Raw genomic sequence first — 18,280 nt, 5'->3', positions numbered from 1 at the left:
TACCTCCGTCTTATAACTTAATTATTATATAATGTTACCAGGTCTTTCTCCATCTTATAACTTAATTATTATAGGATGTTACCAGGTCTATCTCCACCTCATGAGTAAATTATTATATGATTTTACCAAGTCTACCTCCATCTTATAAGTAAATTATTATATGTTGTTACCAGGTCTACCTCCATCTTATAACTTAATTATTATATGATGTTACCAGGTCTATCTCCATCTCATAAGTTAATTATTATAGGATGTTACCAGGTCTATCTCCATCTTGTAAGTTAATTATTATATGATGTTACCAGGTCTATCTCCATCTTATAGCTTAATTATTATATGATGTTACCAGGTCTATCTCCATCTCATAAGTTAATTATTATATGATGTTACCAAGTCTACCTCCATCTCATAAGTTAATTATTATATGATGTTACCAAGTCTACCTCCATCTTATAAATAAGCTGCAATTGGACCCGCGTATTTTCGCTGAAAATACTAACAGCCAATTATTAGAATCATACGGATCTTTCTGGAGTAATGAAAATAGAATAACAGACAGTTTTCAGAGTCTGTATGTTCATATTAGCAGCAGGTATCAACTACGTAGTCTTCAAACTGAATTTTACATACCAAGTTGAAAAAATACTATCTGCTATCGGCTATTTTTCTCTCAAGCCAGCTTTATGAGCACCTGTAACCCGCTAAACATTGTCATTTGTACAGTTGATAGCTCTTGTCAATTGCTTTGTCAATAGATGCGTCTCAGACATAGAATCAGTGAATTCTATTTTAAGATGCAAACCACAGAATAAAAGCTCTTGAAAAATGGCGTAACAAGTTGGTAAAGTGATTTTATGCAGTTTAAAGTGTATTTAAAATTATATTTGTTAATTTTCAATATATGAAATTTGGTGCTACATCTTGTAGGGCTTGCAAAAAAAGAAAGTTAAATTTCAGGCAGTCCCACTGATTGTCGGTTTGCTATGCGAAATGATTTGCAATTTGATTTTTAGATGTAAATAATTTCACTCTACATGCTCTATTTTCAATCTACTTCAAAGTACAACAAAAGATTTGCAATACAATATCGTTACAAAAATTTGTTGTAACAGGCCTATTTTTAAGCAAGACTGTTGAGGTGGATTGAAAATCCAACTGGTTCTAAAGATCATTACATTGAGGCGACTTCAACGTTGTGATGAGTAGTACACAATAATATTTAACTTTTTTGAGTCTGTATTCTATTCATACCGCTAGAGTATCTGAAAGGTTTCCCAATTAAATTATCTTTATCTTTACATCTAAACAACTTTAATTTTGTGCTCTAGCCACTCTAAAATTACCCAGATGGCAGATGGTGTGGAACAGTTGACTCGTCTGCTCATTAGATCAACTCTTGGGAGGGATTGTGGTAAGACTTTGTAAACTTTTTCTGAATCAATTCAATGAAATACTCAAAGTAAAACTGCATTCAACTTGTCTCAGATTTTTTGTTGTTACGAAAAAAAACTTATCTTCCAACAATAGAAAAACTGGATCTTAAGAGATAACTTGGTTGTTTGTAGATAATCGTCTGACAAGTGATCTGCAGCGGCTCTGTTTAAAGCTCATTAATGGGTGAGACCTTTATTTTTAAAGACCTATGAAAGACTTTATTTTTTTTGTTTTTCTTCTATAGAAAAGTTTAATATTTTACTATAGCTAAGACTTCAGTTTAAGCAAAGGCTGTTGCAAATGCCTCTATTGTGCAGTGAGGCTTGAACCTATAATCTAGGTGCATGCCATTTTCTTTCATAGGTCTTGAATTGACCTCTTTACCATTTTAAGTCTCAATGCATTTAAGATCTGTATATGACACTCTTGTGAATCCTACATTCTAATGAAGGATTTATGAGAGTGAAGGAATTATGAGAGTGAAGGATTCACTCTAATGAATATCATTTAACATTTAATTTAAAATATCAATGTTAAATGAAATGTTAAATGAATATTATTTATAATTGAACCTGTACCTTGAAGAAGTAGCTGCTGATCAGCGTCTTCTGTTGCTTGTCTGTGTCTTGTTCTCTTCTCTCTACTCATTGGCTGAAGTTGGAAAAGTCTATTTTCTATCTCGGGTCTTGATGTCAGTGGAAACACCAATGCTTCAAATGGTCTTTCTCCCCACCTTTCTGATTCTGTGATTGTCACACCAGTTTCCAATTCTTGACCAGCTGCCGTTTCTGGCCGGCGTGTTTCTTCCACAGGTCGATTTACAGGTGGGAGTGTCGGCTGAGGACGACCAAAAGGAGGTGCGGAACCGCATAATGGGTTATTATCGGGCCAGGTCCCTTCCTCTACATATGCCTGTTGTCGTAATCTTGTTCTTTCTGGTCTATTAGGACTTCCTGACCCTTGTAAGACACCGCCTGGGGCTTCATCAACTGTCCTCCATTCGGTTGCAGCATTTGAACTTTCCCTATTTTGTCCTCTATTCGTAGGGAGGCGGTTACGACCTTCTCGTATTTGACGTCTGCTCTGTCTGTCGGCGTTGTCCTGACCTTCTGCCATTTTTTTGTTTGTTTTAGTTCTGATATCGGAAGTGAATCAAATGTTTCTAAAGTGGAGAAGCATCGTGAGTAATACACTAGCTCTTTACATATTGCAGTAAGAGTGTCTTTCCTAAATACTATAAGCTACAATTATTCTTCCTTAAAGGTTTTTTGTAGTGTTTAAAGATTTTAGTATGAAATTTTAGTAGATTTTATCGGAAAGCACTGATGTTTTTCTACCATCGGCAATTGTTTTTATGCTTGAGATGATCTGACTGCCAAGATGTTTCAAGATTAAAATTGACAAAGCTTAATACTGATTAAAACGCTCCAATTCAGCGAAAGTGCCATAATGACGTCTATTGTTGCAAAGAGACTTGCTGAGCAGAAATGGATAAAGCTGCAACTTAAATACAATTGCCGATATCAGCTATAGCATCAACTATAGACATCATAAACGCACTTTTACTTGATTAGAGCTTTTAAACTGTGATCAAGTTTTATCAATTTTAATCTTCGAACATCCTGGCAGTCAGGTCATCTGAAAAACAATTGCAAATAATAAAAAAATACTGAAACTTTCTGATAGAATTTACTAAACTTTTAAAGAAGAAACAGCCAATGTCATTGCACACACGCACACTTGTTATATTGTACACACACACACTTGTTGTAATGCGCCAGTAGCTTTTTACGGAACTAGCTTATTCCAATACAACTTAGCTTAACTAATAACTAGTCTACTTGTTTCCATTTGTAGATAATGCAACATTTCGAATCTTCTAAACTACTTTACATTACATCGTCAAATTTATGATGCCAGTAGATTAGAATATAGAATTACTTTCATAAATATTCTCACGTTGAGTTCTTACTTTATTTTGCTTGCTTTTTTTTTATTCAGGCTCCAGGCCTTTCTTTTTTTCTTTTTCTTTTATTTTCTTTGGAGCTTTTCTTCTCCTGCTCCTCTTCTTCTGCTCCTCTTCTTCTGCTCCTCTTCTCCTGCCCCTCTTCTCCTGCTCCTAGTCTTAAATGCTACATCAATTGTGAGTTCTTAACAATCTTATTACCTCATCAAAAGTGTTGCATTTCTAAAATTCCTTCCAAAATGGTGAATCATAACCATTCGCATTTCTGACACTTACAACTCATAATTGTTGTGTCATTCTCATTTTTTTGAAGCGAGCTTCTTTTGCAAATAGCTTATTTATTGGTCCCTTATTTATTGAGCAATTGTCAAAAGACTTCTATCCAGAATATATGCCCGAATAAAATCAAATGATTTAAATCATCCTAGAAAAAATCGTGTTTGATGATTTTTTCCTGGCTTGGTGTAGAAAAGGCAAGGAAACTTGTATTCTTTTACAAGGTCTTGAACACTGGATGCTGACATGAATTCACCCCCCTAAAAATGGGACTTATGGAGGGTCTACCGTGAATATGAACCGCACAACTTGCTCACTTGGTCAAAATTGAAATAAAAACAACTTTTATTAAATTAAAGTAATGCAAAGTTGTTTTGTTATGTTGCTAATGTTTTCATGTAGCACACTTCAACAAAATAAAATAATATTATAGCGGTTATGACAAAAATGCTGGTAATTAATTTTTTCAAAAAAACTCGATTTAAATCAAAAAATCTGATTTAAATCAAAAAAATCTGATTTAAATCAGAAAAATCTGATTAAAAAAAATCATGATTTTCCCCAACCTTGCTTCCATCTACCAGTTTCTATGAGCTGGTAACTAGAAGCTAATATGAGCTGGTAGATATAAGTTACTAGTAATATTATAGATATCATCTATGTTACTGCTATTGGCTATACGTAAGGTGAAATATGTTGTGTCGTTCTACTATTTAGCTGCGTTGAGTCATGAAATCATTAACCTCACTGATCTTATTTCTTTCAGTGGCAGCGACCAAGAACGTTAAAATAGCAGCTGACTTTAGTAGAAAATACAAAGAATTGGAACGATTGGTATGTTTCAGCCTCTTAATATTCTCGCGTATCATGTTTTGCTTGTTTCCTATCCACCCTTCACTAAAGATGTTTTAATTCGCTTTGAGGATTATTGCAATCTGTAAGATTGCCAAATTATTGCAACACTGTATTTTCATATGATGGGGTTGTCCTTCCGGCTATTATTTGTCGACTAAGTGCACCATAGACCGATGACATCGCCGATGCAACGCGGATATGTCGGGACAAGCTGCAGCGGTCAAACCTGACCAATATTGCTCCTACCATCCACAACAATTGACGCAATGTGCACCACGTAGATGATGATCATTGGTTGCCTCGGATTGCTTATATGCTATATGTCTCTTCACAGTATTTGTTGCGGGACTAGTAGTTTGTCGTTACAGCAACCGCAATGAGTAAAGAGATCGCTACGCCCCGGACTATTCACTTTAGTACACGAAGATGCGTTTGTAATAGTGTGAACACTGTTATTACAAATCATCACAGATGTATTGTGGGATTAAAGGTGCGTGCACACTAGAGCGAATGTGATACGAAAGTGAAGCGATGTGACAAAGCGGCAGCCGTAGCGGCAAGATTGCGGCGTTTTCAGAGCGTTCAATCATGTTTGATTTTGGGTGCGACCTTTTGCATGCCATTGACTGTTCTAAGGTCATAGACAGCGAAAACTGCAAGCGTGGTCATATAAACATGCTACATAGCCAAATGCGCTAGCAGCTAGCTTTTCCATATTTGCTGTTTTCACCAGAAAGTGGTCGCACGCAGCAAAACAAGGTCTCATCCGTGATTCGTTAAGGTCTAGTGTAGTACTTTGGTCATAAATTTGCTCTGATGGACACAAATGATATTGCACCAACTGCGCTTTGAGGTAACATTCGTTTGATGCCTCAGCCGCTACAGCTTCGCTTAATTCACTTTTAACGTGTTCACATCTTAACTCCGAAATACTGTGATATACTGTGAGCGAGCCTTTATTACGAGAGCCAAATCTAAAGCTTAGGGTTGAGGTTTACATAAATTATTGTGGTAGCCAGGATTTGAACTACCAACATTTGGCTTTTTCGACCACCATCTAAATCTTTAGAATAATCCTTCGTTTTTTTGTGTCGTCATTCTATCATTGTCTGCCATCTTTATGGACAACTTTTATCATTAAAAACACAAAGCTTCTGCAATTAATTATTGCAAACAATGCTTTTGTTTGCAAATTTTTTATTTTAGTATCAAAACAACACCAAAAATACTATTAATCAAGAGAATGATGATCGTTTTCTACAAGGATGGCGGCTTTTTTATAGAGGAGTGCATGTGCAAACAGGGTGATGACGTCAAAAAAAGTGATGGATTGCGCAGATGGTTATTTTCTGCACATCATCGTCACACTTCATAATCTTTCACAGCACACTAAACTACTAGTCTAGTAGCTATGTATAAATCCTTCATTTTTTCCTTAACGTCTTTTTAATTTTGAAATTGCATCATCACATTTCCGTTAGTAAACTCCTGATCAGTTGTGATGTATTCTTTACCAGTTATTTTGAGAGTTCTGGCAATAGCCTTGACTTGCTATGCACATACTTCATATCACCAAACAAATGCAGTCCATCTTTCACCTGTTATTACAGCCGCTTGTGGCTTTTCGATGGATGATGTAAAATTTGAGCCAACTTTTATTTAACAAATTAAGTAATTTTGTTATACAATAAAGTTAGACCTTCTCGAAACAGTACAATTTTGTCAGCAAACGTTGAAAAACTAGTCGAAATTAAAAATAAGCCATGTTCTTAAATCAATAAATAGCCATAAGTTTTTTAATTAAAATTATATCTAGTGTATCATGGCATTACAGTGAGACAATGTCTCACTGTAACTAGTGGGTGCTAGTAACACATGTTACTAGCACCCACTCTGCAATCAAACGTTAATCTTAGCGAACCTTCTCAAACTATGTTGCTGATGTCATATGTCTATTGAGCTGCAGGGCAATATTGAATTGCAGGGCAACATGTAAAATTGTTTTCAAGGACTTGTAAAGCACCGTAAAAACTGCACGAATTTTACATCTTATGGGAACATGTGAGTTGTCTTTTTATATTGGCAAGAGGAAGCAACTCTATTATATAGTGCTTCTTACAGGTTTAGTTATCTAAAGCATAATTTGAGAATTGACTAATTTGCATACATTTTATTATCGCTACATATTATGTGTAACGATTGTAATGTAATAATATAATAAAATATTGTAACGATGTGTAAGATTTTCACAACAACAATTACACAATGCCAATCCATGAACGCATTTATTGAGGGCATTTATTGTTCTTAATGCCTGCAAAGGTGCATCTGGTGTTCTCACCAGATAGGTGTTTAAAAGGCTGGTTCCTATGAACCAGATGATAAACTAGACACAATATGTTTATATTGTGGCACGGAGCATATGCGTGTGAGGTTTTGTATGTAATCGGCCAAGAAAGTGTTTAAATGTTGTAGCGTAAAATTCCAATGCTGTAATCTTGGAACTGTGCCACTAAAATACTATACCTGGTAATTAAAGTGCCAAATAGAGGTTTGCCTACTGTAGGTTTCAAACACTGATGTTCAGATTGGTTAATCACCATTCTACCAACCGGGCTTCAAGTCTCACCAACAGTATTCTTCACATATTCCAGTTTTACTTTCATTTATGAAACTATGATACCTCAAGAACCTGCCAAAATTGTATTTTCTAAGTCACTTTTGCGGTAGAGTCAAATATCTTCTCAAAGTTTATATCTTACATGGGACAATTCGTGTGCTTAGATGATGGCACTGTAATACAGTTTTATTAGTTGAATTAACAGGGTTAGCGTGCAGTGACAAGGGGAAGCAATTACAAAAACTCATAAATTTTTAAGATCAGCTCTTTTTCGTGCACAATAGAGATGCTTTTTAACGTCAGCTCAAAATATCTTAACCCTTTCGCACGTGAGTTTTTGAGCCTATTTCAGCTCGTCCTGGGTGAATTAATTTTCCAACAATATGAAAATTTTGAAACTTTATTGAAACGATATTTTTTTGTTACACTATCGTTGTATGATAGGTTTGTATCATATAACAAGGCATTGTACAAGCAGTTTTACACCCTTTGTGCCTATTTGAGCTATTTAAACTAACCTTGCACATGTAAATTTTTAAGAAAATAGAAAAATTTGATTGTTGTGATAATGTTATATTGTTAAATAAAACATTCTGTATTTATATTACAAATAAAGCATTTTACAAGTAGAACCACACATTGTAATGCATATTAGCCATTGTTTAGACTTAGTTCATAGCACATATCCATAGTCCATACAGTCTATTTGTGGTCTATAGTCCATATTGTCTAATTGTTATAATTGACAACAGAAGCATCGTCATCACTAGACTCATCACTTATATCAAAGTCCATTAGATTGACATCCGAAAAATTTGAGTCATTGTCTGAGTCATCAACTATAGAATCTGCCAAAACAAACTGGGCCCTTTGAGTTGATCTAGCAGGTCGTTGGGAAGATGAAGCCATGATTATAAAATGTATTTTGTGTTCTCAAAAGATCAATGCTTGGATCTCACTAAGTAAAAAAAGCACAAAGAAAGGGCATCGACAACGATCGTAAAACATAAAAATCATTTCGGAGGAAAAAGGCTTAGTATCTTACTAGTAAAGAGTAAAAAAACATCGATATTGATAACGATCGCCCAAAACGAGTTGAAATGAAAAGATATGTCTAAAATGTAGCTATTCAAGTCCTCACATTTGTTCTTTTACTTTAAAAGTATTTAATTTGATAGAAAAACAAACACAGACCAATAGCAAGTTCTTTTGTTCACATAAAAGCATAAAATTCGATACGGGGAAAAAGGCTTAGTATCTTACTGAGTAAAAAAAGCATTGAAGGACGTTTGATAACGATCGCCCCAAAACAAGTTGAAATGAGAAAATACATGTCTAAAATGTAGTTATTCAAGTCGTCACATGTGTTATTTTACTTTATAAAGTATTTAATTGAATAGAAAAGTGAACACAGACCAGTAGTAAGTCTTAATACGTAGTGCGTACGATATCAACATTAATGTCGCACCACCCACTACGATCGATATCGCAAAACGACATTAATGTCGCACCACCTGCAAAAGGGTTAAAACGCTTAAATCAATTTCAAAAATTATAAATTTAAATAGTTTTTGATTACACTAGTTCTAGTGCCAAGCCCATTCGGTAAAACTAAATTTTTCTGTTTGGTTAGAAATTCGACACAAACGTATTCAATAAAAGTGTGAAAAACTGTCTAAAAACTTGCCAGCTTGATAAAAAGCAATTTGCTTGCCTGCGTTGATCACAAAAAAGTTGTGCGTTGAACCGGACCTCGGATACAGCCAGGATTCAAAAATAGTTTTTTTTCTAAATGTCCAGTTTTTTCCTCCTCAACATTTTTGTTTGCATACTTGCTACGGACCACTCCCCTGTTGCATTTTTGCAACCTCCAAGGCTACGGTTAGAAGCAAACGTACCCAGGCAGGAGATGTGAAATTTAAGGATTGTCTGAAGATGACCTTCAACCTCTTTTTCAAGGATGTTTTTTATTGATTGAGACCGAAGGTCAAAAGTGCAAAGATGGTCAGCTACAATCGTAGTTCTATCATAAAACTTGCCCACTAGTAATTTGGGTGCACTTTGACACCACAAGAAAGGTTGCCATAATCAGTGTTGCCCGGTGAGCCATACTCACTAGGTATCAGGTAGTGCGGTTGCGATTGTGAAACCGAAGAATTGATTAAGGTTTCATTTGGTTAAAATGGGGACATTACTCAGCCCAAATGCTCGGCAGTTCTCTATTATTCAATTTGCTATACTCTTTTGCGATAGTCACACGTAGTAAATATAAACTCTATGAAATCTATGGAGTACGCATATTGATATTGTTTGCTAGTCCATGATAGGATGCTTAAAATTTGAAATATTATTACTCATGGTATAATTTTTATTAATATCTGAAAGAAACAATATAAATTTTTGTTGTTGTAGATTTGTAATAAAAAAGAATAATTCTTATCAAAAAATAATTTTTTATCATTATTTGTTTAGTTATGATAAAAAAAATTTGTCATCTCTTAATTGGGGACATGCGATCCTCATTTGTACAATTGCTTTAGATAGGCTGTCTTGTGCTGAACTTGCTTATACGTGTCATGGTTCACATAGTCACCATGGTTCATGAGGTCACCATGGTTCATAAGGTCACCATGGTTCATAAGGTCACAATGGTTCATAAGGCCAACGTGGTTCATAAGGTCAACATTGTTCATAAGGTCATGGTTAAAATGGCTGGTAGGTCTTTAGATCAACCTTCTTGTAGCAAACCTTTTACCAAACTTCTGTCCTTTGTTGCAGAATACATTAACTCGAGCTTCTCATCTCGTCGAGTTCCTACATCTGGTGGGGGTGAACAGTAGTAGAAAACAGGCTTTTAACCATGGAGTGCGGCAGTCTTCTACACCCCTGCATACTCAGCTTTCAGCTGTCCAGAAATCTAGCTCACACTTTGACATGACACCTGCTCATCCTATTCACCCCCACTCACAGTATCACAGACCACCTCTGAGCCTTAGTCATTCAACTCGTGGTGGCATTGCTGAAGCACCTGTCAGCGGATATCATCAGTCTGGCAGTAGTAGCGGACTTGGAACCAGCAGGTGAAAATGTAATACTATTCTAGCTGTTTTAGCAATGCATTCTACAGTCTCGCGTTTGTTTTCAGACATCTCAGATCTCAAACTAATTTGAGTTCGAACAAGTATTTTCACACTTGTTCTCTTCAGATGCTGAACAAAAGTTCAAAACTCGTACTCCCCCACCAAAATAAGCTAAGGGAATCTAATGATGAAGCTTTTCTGCATTTTCACATAAAAATCTTTGGAAACAAGGCCAAAGTATGAGTTGCTTTTGATATAGTAATATATTCTTCAGTTTGTCTTTCGCTATTTATAGAGTATAATTAAAAAGTTTTGCAAGTTTTAATATCTTTTGCTTCGTTAATATACACAATTTATGGTGTAAAATAATGTAACAATGCTTAGAAAGTCTTTTTTCTAGTTTTGGAATGAACTAAGCTTATATTTATTATTTGTAATCAGAAAATAAAATTTGTTTTGAAGTTTGAACAATTGGGTTTTTGAACAGCCTTTTGAAGTGGATTGTGCTCAAAAACCAAGAGCCGGACCGTATTTGTTTTAATATAAGACAGTTGAGGCTTGTCCAAAACAATTGGTTTATATGTATGTTACCACGCGGCGTGGTGAGCGTGTGTGGAAAATCAGCAGTTGCTGAATCAGGATTTTATAATCAGCTTGCGATGAAGAGTATTATCTAAGTCTTGACATAGCCTAGTAGTTACCCGGCCACACTAGCATTAGTCCACACACACTAAACGAAGAGAAATGGATGAGAAACGATGGCATTCAGTTTTGATATATTGGTTGATTTTGTTCATACCAGATCAATCTTGAGTTTGCTTCAACAACAGATCGGAATGTCTGTGTTCTATTGTTTGAGTATTTGACAGCTGAGTGACGCAAATGTACATGGAACGCTTGTATCACGCAGTACTAAATATTTTTGTGATTTGTGCATCACAGTTCAATTTTCCAGCATAAGCGATTTTACAGTTTCACTAAAATTCTTAATAGAATGTTTTAAGCTCACATATATATATATGTATATATATATATATACAAAAAACACAAGAAGTAAATTATGCATCACATTTATTTCGTGTTAATGTTTGAGACTCTTTGAAACAAGAAGTATCTTGGCTTATTCTTGTTTTTGCGACATATTTTCGCGACTTGTATTAGTTATATTTTTGCTCTCAAGTGTCATTGCACCTGAATTTATGAAGCTGTGTGCAACTCAACATTTGTTGTTGTTGTAAGTAAAAGTAAAAAGCTAGTCAGAATAAAACATAAAAAATTGTAAGCAATACATAAGTTCTGTTAATTAAAATTATATCTAGCGTAAGTTTCACTGTATGTTTTTATTACCCACTCTACCACCAAACGTTAATATTAGCGGGTCTGCTCGAAACCTGCTGCTGATGTCGTGTTTCTTTAGCTGCAGGCTAGTGTTAAGTTATCTAAAGCTGCTTTAGATAACTTATCAAGCGCTCTAAAACACTTCATAAATTTTATATCTACATGAGTATGTGAGTTGTTGTTCTATGTAGGCAAGGGGAAGCAACTCTATAAATGGCTTCTCACAAGCCAAGTTATGTAAAACTGGCTTTAAGGAGTTGTGAAGTGTGCGATTAAAACACTGCATGAGTTTTATCTGTATGAGTATGTGGGTTGTCTTTCTATATAGGCAAGGGGAAACAACTCTGTTATGAATTGCTTTTTACAGAGCTTCTACAAGTCACAATTTATCTGCTGGGGACAGAAAAACTCAAGCTACACCAGTTGCTGGAAAAATCCTGGCATACAAAGAACTCTTCAAAGGTAACTGTAGCATATAATTCTAAGCTTTACTGTCAGCAGTTGTAATTACAGAGTGTAGTGTCAGTAGTTGTAATTTTGGAGTGTAGTGTCAGCCGGTGTAATTCCAGAGTGTAGTGTCAGTAGGTGTAATTTTAGAGTGTAGTGTCAGCAGGTGTAATTCCAGAGTGTAGTGTCAGCAGGTGTAATTCCTGGGTGTAGTATTAGGCGTGTAAATGCAGGTACGACAGCCTAAGGACATAATTAACCTGCAGTCTTCCATATTTGTATGAGATGATTGTCTTGGTTGTAGATGACGTGCTGGAAGAGGAGTTAGTAAAAGATGTCATACTGGTTGCTCAGGGCCTAGAGGGCAGACTCGCTAAGTATGATCCCAAAGCAGAAGCCTACAGATTTCCTGAAAATGTGAGCTTTTTTCTTATTTATGCTCAAATTTATCTCAAGAGTTTCTATCATTTAACTGTGCAGTTATACGGCGACATAATTGTGACAGTCCCAACGTACGAGAAATTTGAGATACGAGGAAAATTCCGAACAACTTTTTCACACCGAGATATGAGACAAATTTCAGATATTAGCATACAAGATTGTTCCCAATACAGCTTCTAGGTGGCAGAGTTTGCGAGAGGCAGCGTACAAGAACAGCATCGATTGGCCTTTCTCAGCGGATCTGTTGGCAGTTTGTACTTTTACATATTTGTTTCGTTAATCAGCACAGAAGATTTTGAAGGGAAGACAAAAGCAGACATCCCTAGATCTCTTTTAAAGGACGTATTTCTTCTGAGCACTTCAACAGCGATTAAGCTTTGTCGATTTCAATCTTGAAACATCCTGGCTGTCAGATCGCCTCCAAACTTGAAAAAACAATCGCATTTGATAGAAAGATATCGATACTTTCTGATAAAATCTACAACAATTTTGTGTACATCTTTAAATAGGTAATAAGCAGCGGATGAAACAAGACGCAGTTAAGAGGTTCAGAGATCTTTTCTGTACTGTTATTACTGAGAAATAAGCTTCTTACTCTCATGTAATGCTAATCTGACCAATCGTGAGTCTGCATGCTGATGTGACCAATCGTGAGTCTGCAGTCGAGCTTTATGGAGAAGTTTGTTGATGAATGCTCACTTCTGGTGATTAGAGCTTTATTGGTGTTCTTTTATTATTTCTCATTTGAGAAGGAAATTTTTCAAGAAAGTTCTCGAGAAATTTCTTCTCAAAAGAAGAAATTTCTCTTTTTATTCCTACTTTGATAGTTTGTTAGTTACCGTTCTAGTTTAGATTGTTATGTGGCAGCTCTGTTTAATTTAATACTAATTTGGGCAGATTGGTTTAATTTAATCTATATAAGTTTCAAAGTCCAGGTGTAATTCCTTTAATTCGATATGTCAAGCTATATAGCTATTAAAGCTATATAGCTATTAAAATCTAGAAATGAAAGAACCGCTTGGTGCTGGATTTGATCTCGGAACCTCCCATTCACCAGGTGATAAACTTACCAATTAAGCTATGCGAGATGCAATGAATTCATTACGCGATATCAGTGGTTACGTCGTGTATGTTAGCACTCTGCATTATGCAACATCACTAATGCTTGCGCTCACAGCTTTTATTAGTAAGTTTAGCAATACACATAGTAGTGTACTCAAATTAGCTATTAACAATTTTCCGGGTTAATGGCAAGTGGCAGGCAACTATTTTACCTGTCACTGTTTGTAAGCTGTTTTTTAATACCTGCGCAGTGCCAGGAATTCATCTAGTTTAATACTAATTATTAACAACTAATATTACCAATATGAAGAGAGCATCAAGCTATCAATTGCATTAAAAACATTTCTGAAAGGGTAAAGTTTTAGAGGTGAAAAATAAGTTTTGGTAAGATATTTTTCCAATCACAAAATATGTGGTTTATAGTCATTCTTCTATGATGTGGGCAAACTGTGTCACGACAAGTCCTACATCATCTGGTGAGTGGGGGATATAATCTAAAGACTATCTAGCTCTACTGAATTTATTCATTTCACAATGTCTGGTGATCTCACTCCGCATTTTAGCTGGATTTCTCGTGTTGCAGTAAGGGCGTCCTTTGGACTATATCCAGAGCTAATTGATAAAGACTTCAAGTTATTACATATTATATTAAAGCAAGTGCATTACATAACATCTAAAAAGTTAACTTTGAAAGTTATATGTAAAAACCAGTTAATAAACTAATATAATATAATAAATAATAATAATGGAGCCAAATAAACAGAAGTGTAGGTTTGGTATTCGGTTGGTTCACAGATAGAATGAAAGAAAAGTTGTGTAACTTACTCTAACAGAATATATATAGTTTATATTATTTTAATGTACATATTTTTATTATTTTTACATCATATTTGTAATTTTTACTAGCTTTTGCTTTCATTTACAAAAGTAAAAAGCTGGTATGATATGTAAACAACATGTTAAATTAATAAAAGTTGTACATTAAGCCAATTCTCAAAGCAGCAATAAATAACTAAATTTGTAAAAGCAATTTATAATGGAGTTGTTTTCCCTTACTTATATGCATTTCTAAAGGGTGTTTGATAAATCCTCAAAACCGGCTTTAAATAAGTTAACATTCTCCTGCAGGTCAATAGACATGATGACATCAGCAGCAGGTTTTGACCAGCTCACACACAATTTAATAACTTCAAGCGTCGTTTATGCCGTCGCTCCACCAAATCCGCTTACTGTGCATTTTAAAATAGTTGTACTGCGTGTATATTGCGTACTGTGCTGTGCAGTAGTGAATGTACGTTATGCAATTATGTTGCATACTGCATGTCTGTGACATGTTGTCTACACTGAACACTGCTTACTGCGCATTTAAAAATCTTGTACATGTATTGTTTACTAGTGCTAAGGCACTATATTTACTTACTGCACCGCTAATGCCACTACATACATAGATATATAGGCAACAATTTCCTGCTACTGTAATGCATTTTACATCTGGGCATCAGCGATTACTTATCGATGCGTAGTTGGGATGTTTTGTCATGGTCTTAACCCTGACCTTTGAGAAGCCTGTTATTAAGGCTATAACATCGACTACAGACATGCATATACTTTTACAGATACAGAACATGCTTAAAACAATAGTTGAAATTTTTATCAATATTTCATGGTGTGTCAACTGCTTAAACAGCATGCGGAAGACAACTCCAACTTTATGAGTCAACATATCTAAACAATTGTCACTTTGTAACCACATTAAATGACAAATATTTTTGTGTTGGCTCTTAGTGGTTTCTCAGGACCTAAAAAGGTCAGTGTTCTTCACAGCATGTTAAAGATAGCCTCTGACCCATGACACAGCATAATTAGGAATGGCACCCTTCTATTGTATTGTTTTAGCTGAGAATCTCAACACACAAGCGTAACATGTGTCACAAGCTGTTTGAGGCTGGATGGCTTTATAACAAGATCAGCTCATACGTTGAGATGAAAAAGGCTGATATCACATTTGGACCAATAGGATTGAGTTTCTGTGTAGCCTTACAACAAGAGATAAGGTGTTACCTGCGTCTCGTCGCAGTCCTTGATGCTCAGGTTGGTTGTGGCACAATTTAATTATTCTTAAGATACTGGTTGCTTCCTATATTTTATTTATTTTACTTTGGCTAGATGACGAGGTGTAAATTTTATCATTTGATGCCTTAAAAATCCCACAAAATAATGACAATTACATGTAGTATTTTCAAAGACATTTTATAATAATTTGGAGTTGTCAGTAGCTGGGACCACAATGTGCATGAGCACACAATTTTCACTAAACTGGACTTGGACACATTAATGAATTAAAAGTTAGTTAATTAAAACCATATTAATTAACTAAATGTAAATATGCTATTGACTGCACTTTTTAATCTTAGTTTTGATTATACAGAAATATAATTCAATGATGTAAGCCTGTGCTCCTTTGCTCTGCCTGTATGAATTTAATTTTGATGTAAACTCAAAAAAAAAACATTTATGCTATAGTAATCACCATTGGAGCTCACTCTATTATTAGATATAAACAAGAGTAGTAAAAATGAGCATCATTCCTAAGGGACTACTTGTCTGATTCGTTGCTAGGTCAAGGCTGCAGAGGCTGGTACAGGTGATGGACTTACTCTTCAGAGGCTTCAACTCTGGCTTGCTGAGCCTATCACCAGTCTCACACTTGCTGCCGCTCTCACAGACATGGTCAAAGGTTCTCTCTCCTTATCTTACTTTCCTCTATGATTTGTTTGTTTTATTCGCTTGTCTGATTCGCTTGTCTAACTTCCTTGTCTGACTTGCTTTTCTGATTGATTTTATGACTCGCTCCTCTGATTCAATGCACAAACATGGCACCCATATTGCTGGCACATTCTGGTTTCACTTTTTGATCACAATCTGTTTCAGAGAGCTGTTGAAAAAAATATTTATTTGAATAGCAAATCGATTCTTTCCATTTAAGCTAATATAATTAATATTCATCTTTTTCAAAATTACAAAATTACTTTTTAAAACATTGATACATTTTCTTAGATGATGATAAATATTTTTGCCTAGGCTTTGAATGGTTTCTCGGGACCTAAAAATTCAGTGATCTTCTCATCTTTCCAACTTAAACTGTAGAATAAGGAAGCGGGTAAAATATAATGTACATTGAAGTTTTCATAATTACAATATTGATAAAATAGCGAAGGCTTGGATTATGTTGCTGTGTGTAGATACATTTTTCCAATCTATAAATATATGTCTCAAAGTATGTGGATCTGTCTGTCATTCCAGCTATAGTTCATGCTGATTATTTTACCGATGCGGCAACGCGTTACGACGCCCCTGTTAAGAAATATTTTTCGTAAGATTGAATTGCTATATCTGGGGTCGAGGCCAAATCTTCTCACGCGGACAGTTATATCGTCTTCGTGGAAGGAGTCTCTACATTCTCTCATCGTTCAACCAGACAAAGACCGTCCGATATCTCATTTTCACATTTGTCCCGGTGTCGAGAGGTACCAGTATCGTCAGATTCAAACTTTTGATGGATAGCTTCAGGTGAAACAATAACCTTTTTATACACACATACTGCTATGCAAGAATTGTTATTATTAATTCTACATAATTATTCAGGATTTTTATTTTGTTTTCTCAGTTCGTATTAACTGTATTATGACCAAATCATCTTTTATTGTGATCGTAACAAAATCGGCTTAATTTAGATATTACTCGCTAATTATTTCACATTTACATTTCAACGTTTTTTTAGCCGTTTTATTTTTTTAATTTATTTGACTTGTACGAAACATTTTCCTCTTGATATGAAGTGTAAAAGTTGTTTGACAAAGTTTGAAAACCTTTACAGTTGTTTTTATTTTCTCTCTTAATTTATTTCAATTACACAAAACACTTCTCATGATATGTAGTTTGAAAGTTAGAATGGCAAACATTATATGTTAAATACAAATCAATTTTTTGACCAAAGACTTTTTTATTACCCGGGCAAAACCAGGGTGCACAGCTAGTTTGAATGTGAAATTAAAAAAAATTAGAAATGGTTTGTGTGTTTGAACTTTGGATTATTTCCATGTTATACCACAGCATCGTATTCGTATGGCAACCTGATCCACATTACAAGTCATCTGCCTTTTTGTTCTAATTAGCCATGAAAATATTGAATTTTTGATGTCAAAAATCAGCTGTTGAAAATCCTCAGTTGTACAGTTGTCATGGGAAGAAGATTTAGGAAGCGGAGCAATGGAACTGCAAAAAATATTTGACCAATCAAAGTGCTTGATCTAATTGGTTAAAATGTTATTCTCTGCTATATCAGTAAACTCTGTAGTCCATTTTATAGCTCACGTTTTAATGCTAAAATCAAACCTACAGTATTTAGTTTACACTGTCCCTAATCTATACAAATAATGTTCCTCATTGTTCAGTCACAAAACTTGGTTTTTACTTGTTCTTATCTATTTGAAGGTAAGAAAGGAGGTGCTTTGTTGTCAATTATACATTCATATACCTTGCATGGTGCACTGAGTCACACGTCTATGGTCTCTAATATGCTGACACTCACAGTCAAGCCTCTCTATGGGGTCATCAACAGGTGGATCTACACGGGCATACTCGAGGACCCCTACAATGAGGTAGGAACTCTTGTTATCTTGTGCTACAATATCTCTTAAGTCTTTACTAGTTTTTCAGAATTCTTGTTGAATTTGTGGACAGATAGTTATTCTTTGGTCC

At 35.1% G+C, this 18,280-nt stretch overlaps 1 protein-coding gene across 1 annotated transcript in view; it reads left to right on the top strand.

Moving 5' to 3' along the window:
• The first annotated feature begins 1,328 nt into the window (after positions 1–1,328).
• The window catches only part of LOC137401439 (gamma-tubulin complex component 3 homolog), a 55,025-nt gene continuing 38,073 nt past the window's right edge, over positions 1,329–18,280 (top strand). Inside the window, exons 1-10 of the mRNA XM_068087780.1 lie at positions 1,329–1,411; positions 1,566–1,617; positions 2,568–2,614; positions 4,443–4,510; positions 9,930–10,231; positions 11,937–12,031; positions 12,321–12,433; positions 15,416–15,610; positions 16,139–16,256; positions 18,014–18,180. Coding sequence (XP_067943881.1) covers positions 1,348–1,411; positions 1,566–1,617; positions 2,568–2,614; positions 4,443–4,510; positions 9,930–10,231; positions 11,937–12,031; positions 12,321–12,433; positions 15,416–15,610; positions 16,139–16,256; positions 18,014–18,180 — 1,221 coding nt within the window. The 5' untranslated portion in view covers positions 1,329–1,347. The remainder of the gene's footprint in view (positions 1,412–1,565; positions 1,618–2,567; positions 2,615–4,442; positions 4,511–9,929; positions 10,232–11,936; positions 12,032–12,320; positions 12,434–15,415; positions 15,611–16,138; positions 16,257–18,013; positions 18,181–18,280) is intronic.

The sequence above is a fragment of the Watersipora subatra genome, chromosome 8 (assembly GCF_963576615.1).
Source record: "Watersipora subatra chromosome 8, tzWatSuba1.1, whole genome shotgun sequence".
In the NCBI taxonomy this organism is placed as follows: Eukaryota; Metazoa; Bryozoa; class Gymnolaemata; order Cheilostomatida; family Watersiporidae; genus Watersipora; species Watersipora subatra.
This window is presented reverse-complemented; position numbering and strand designations above follow the sequence as displayed.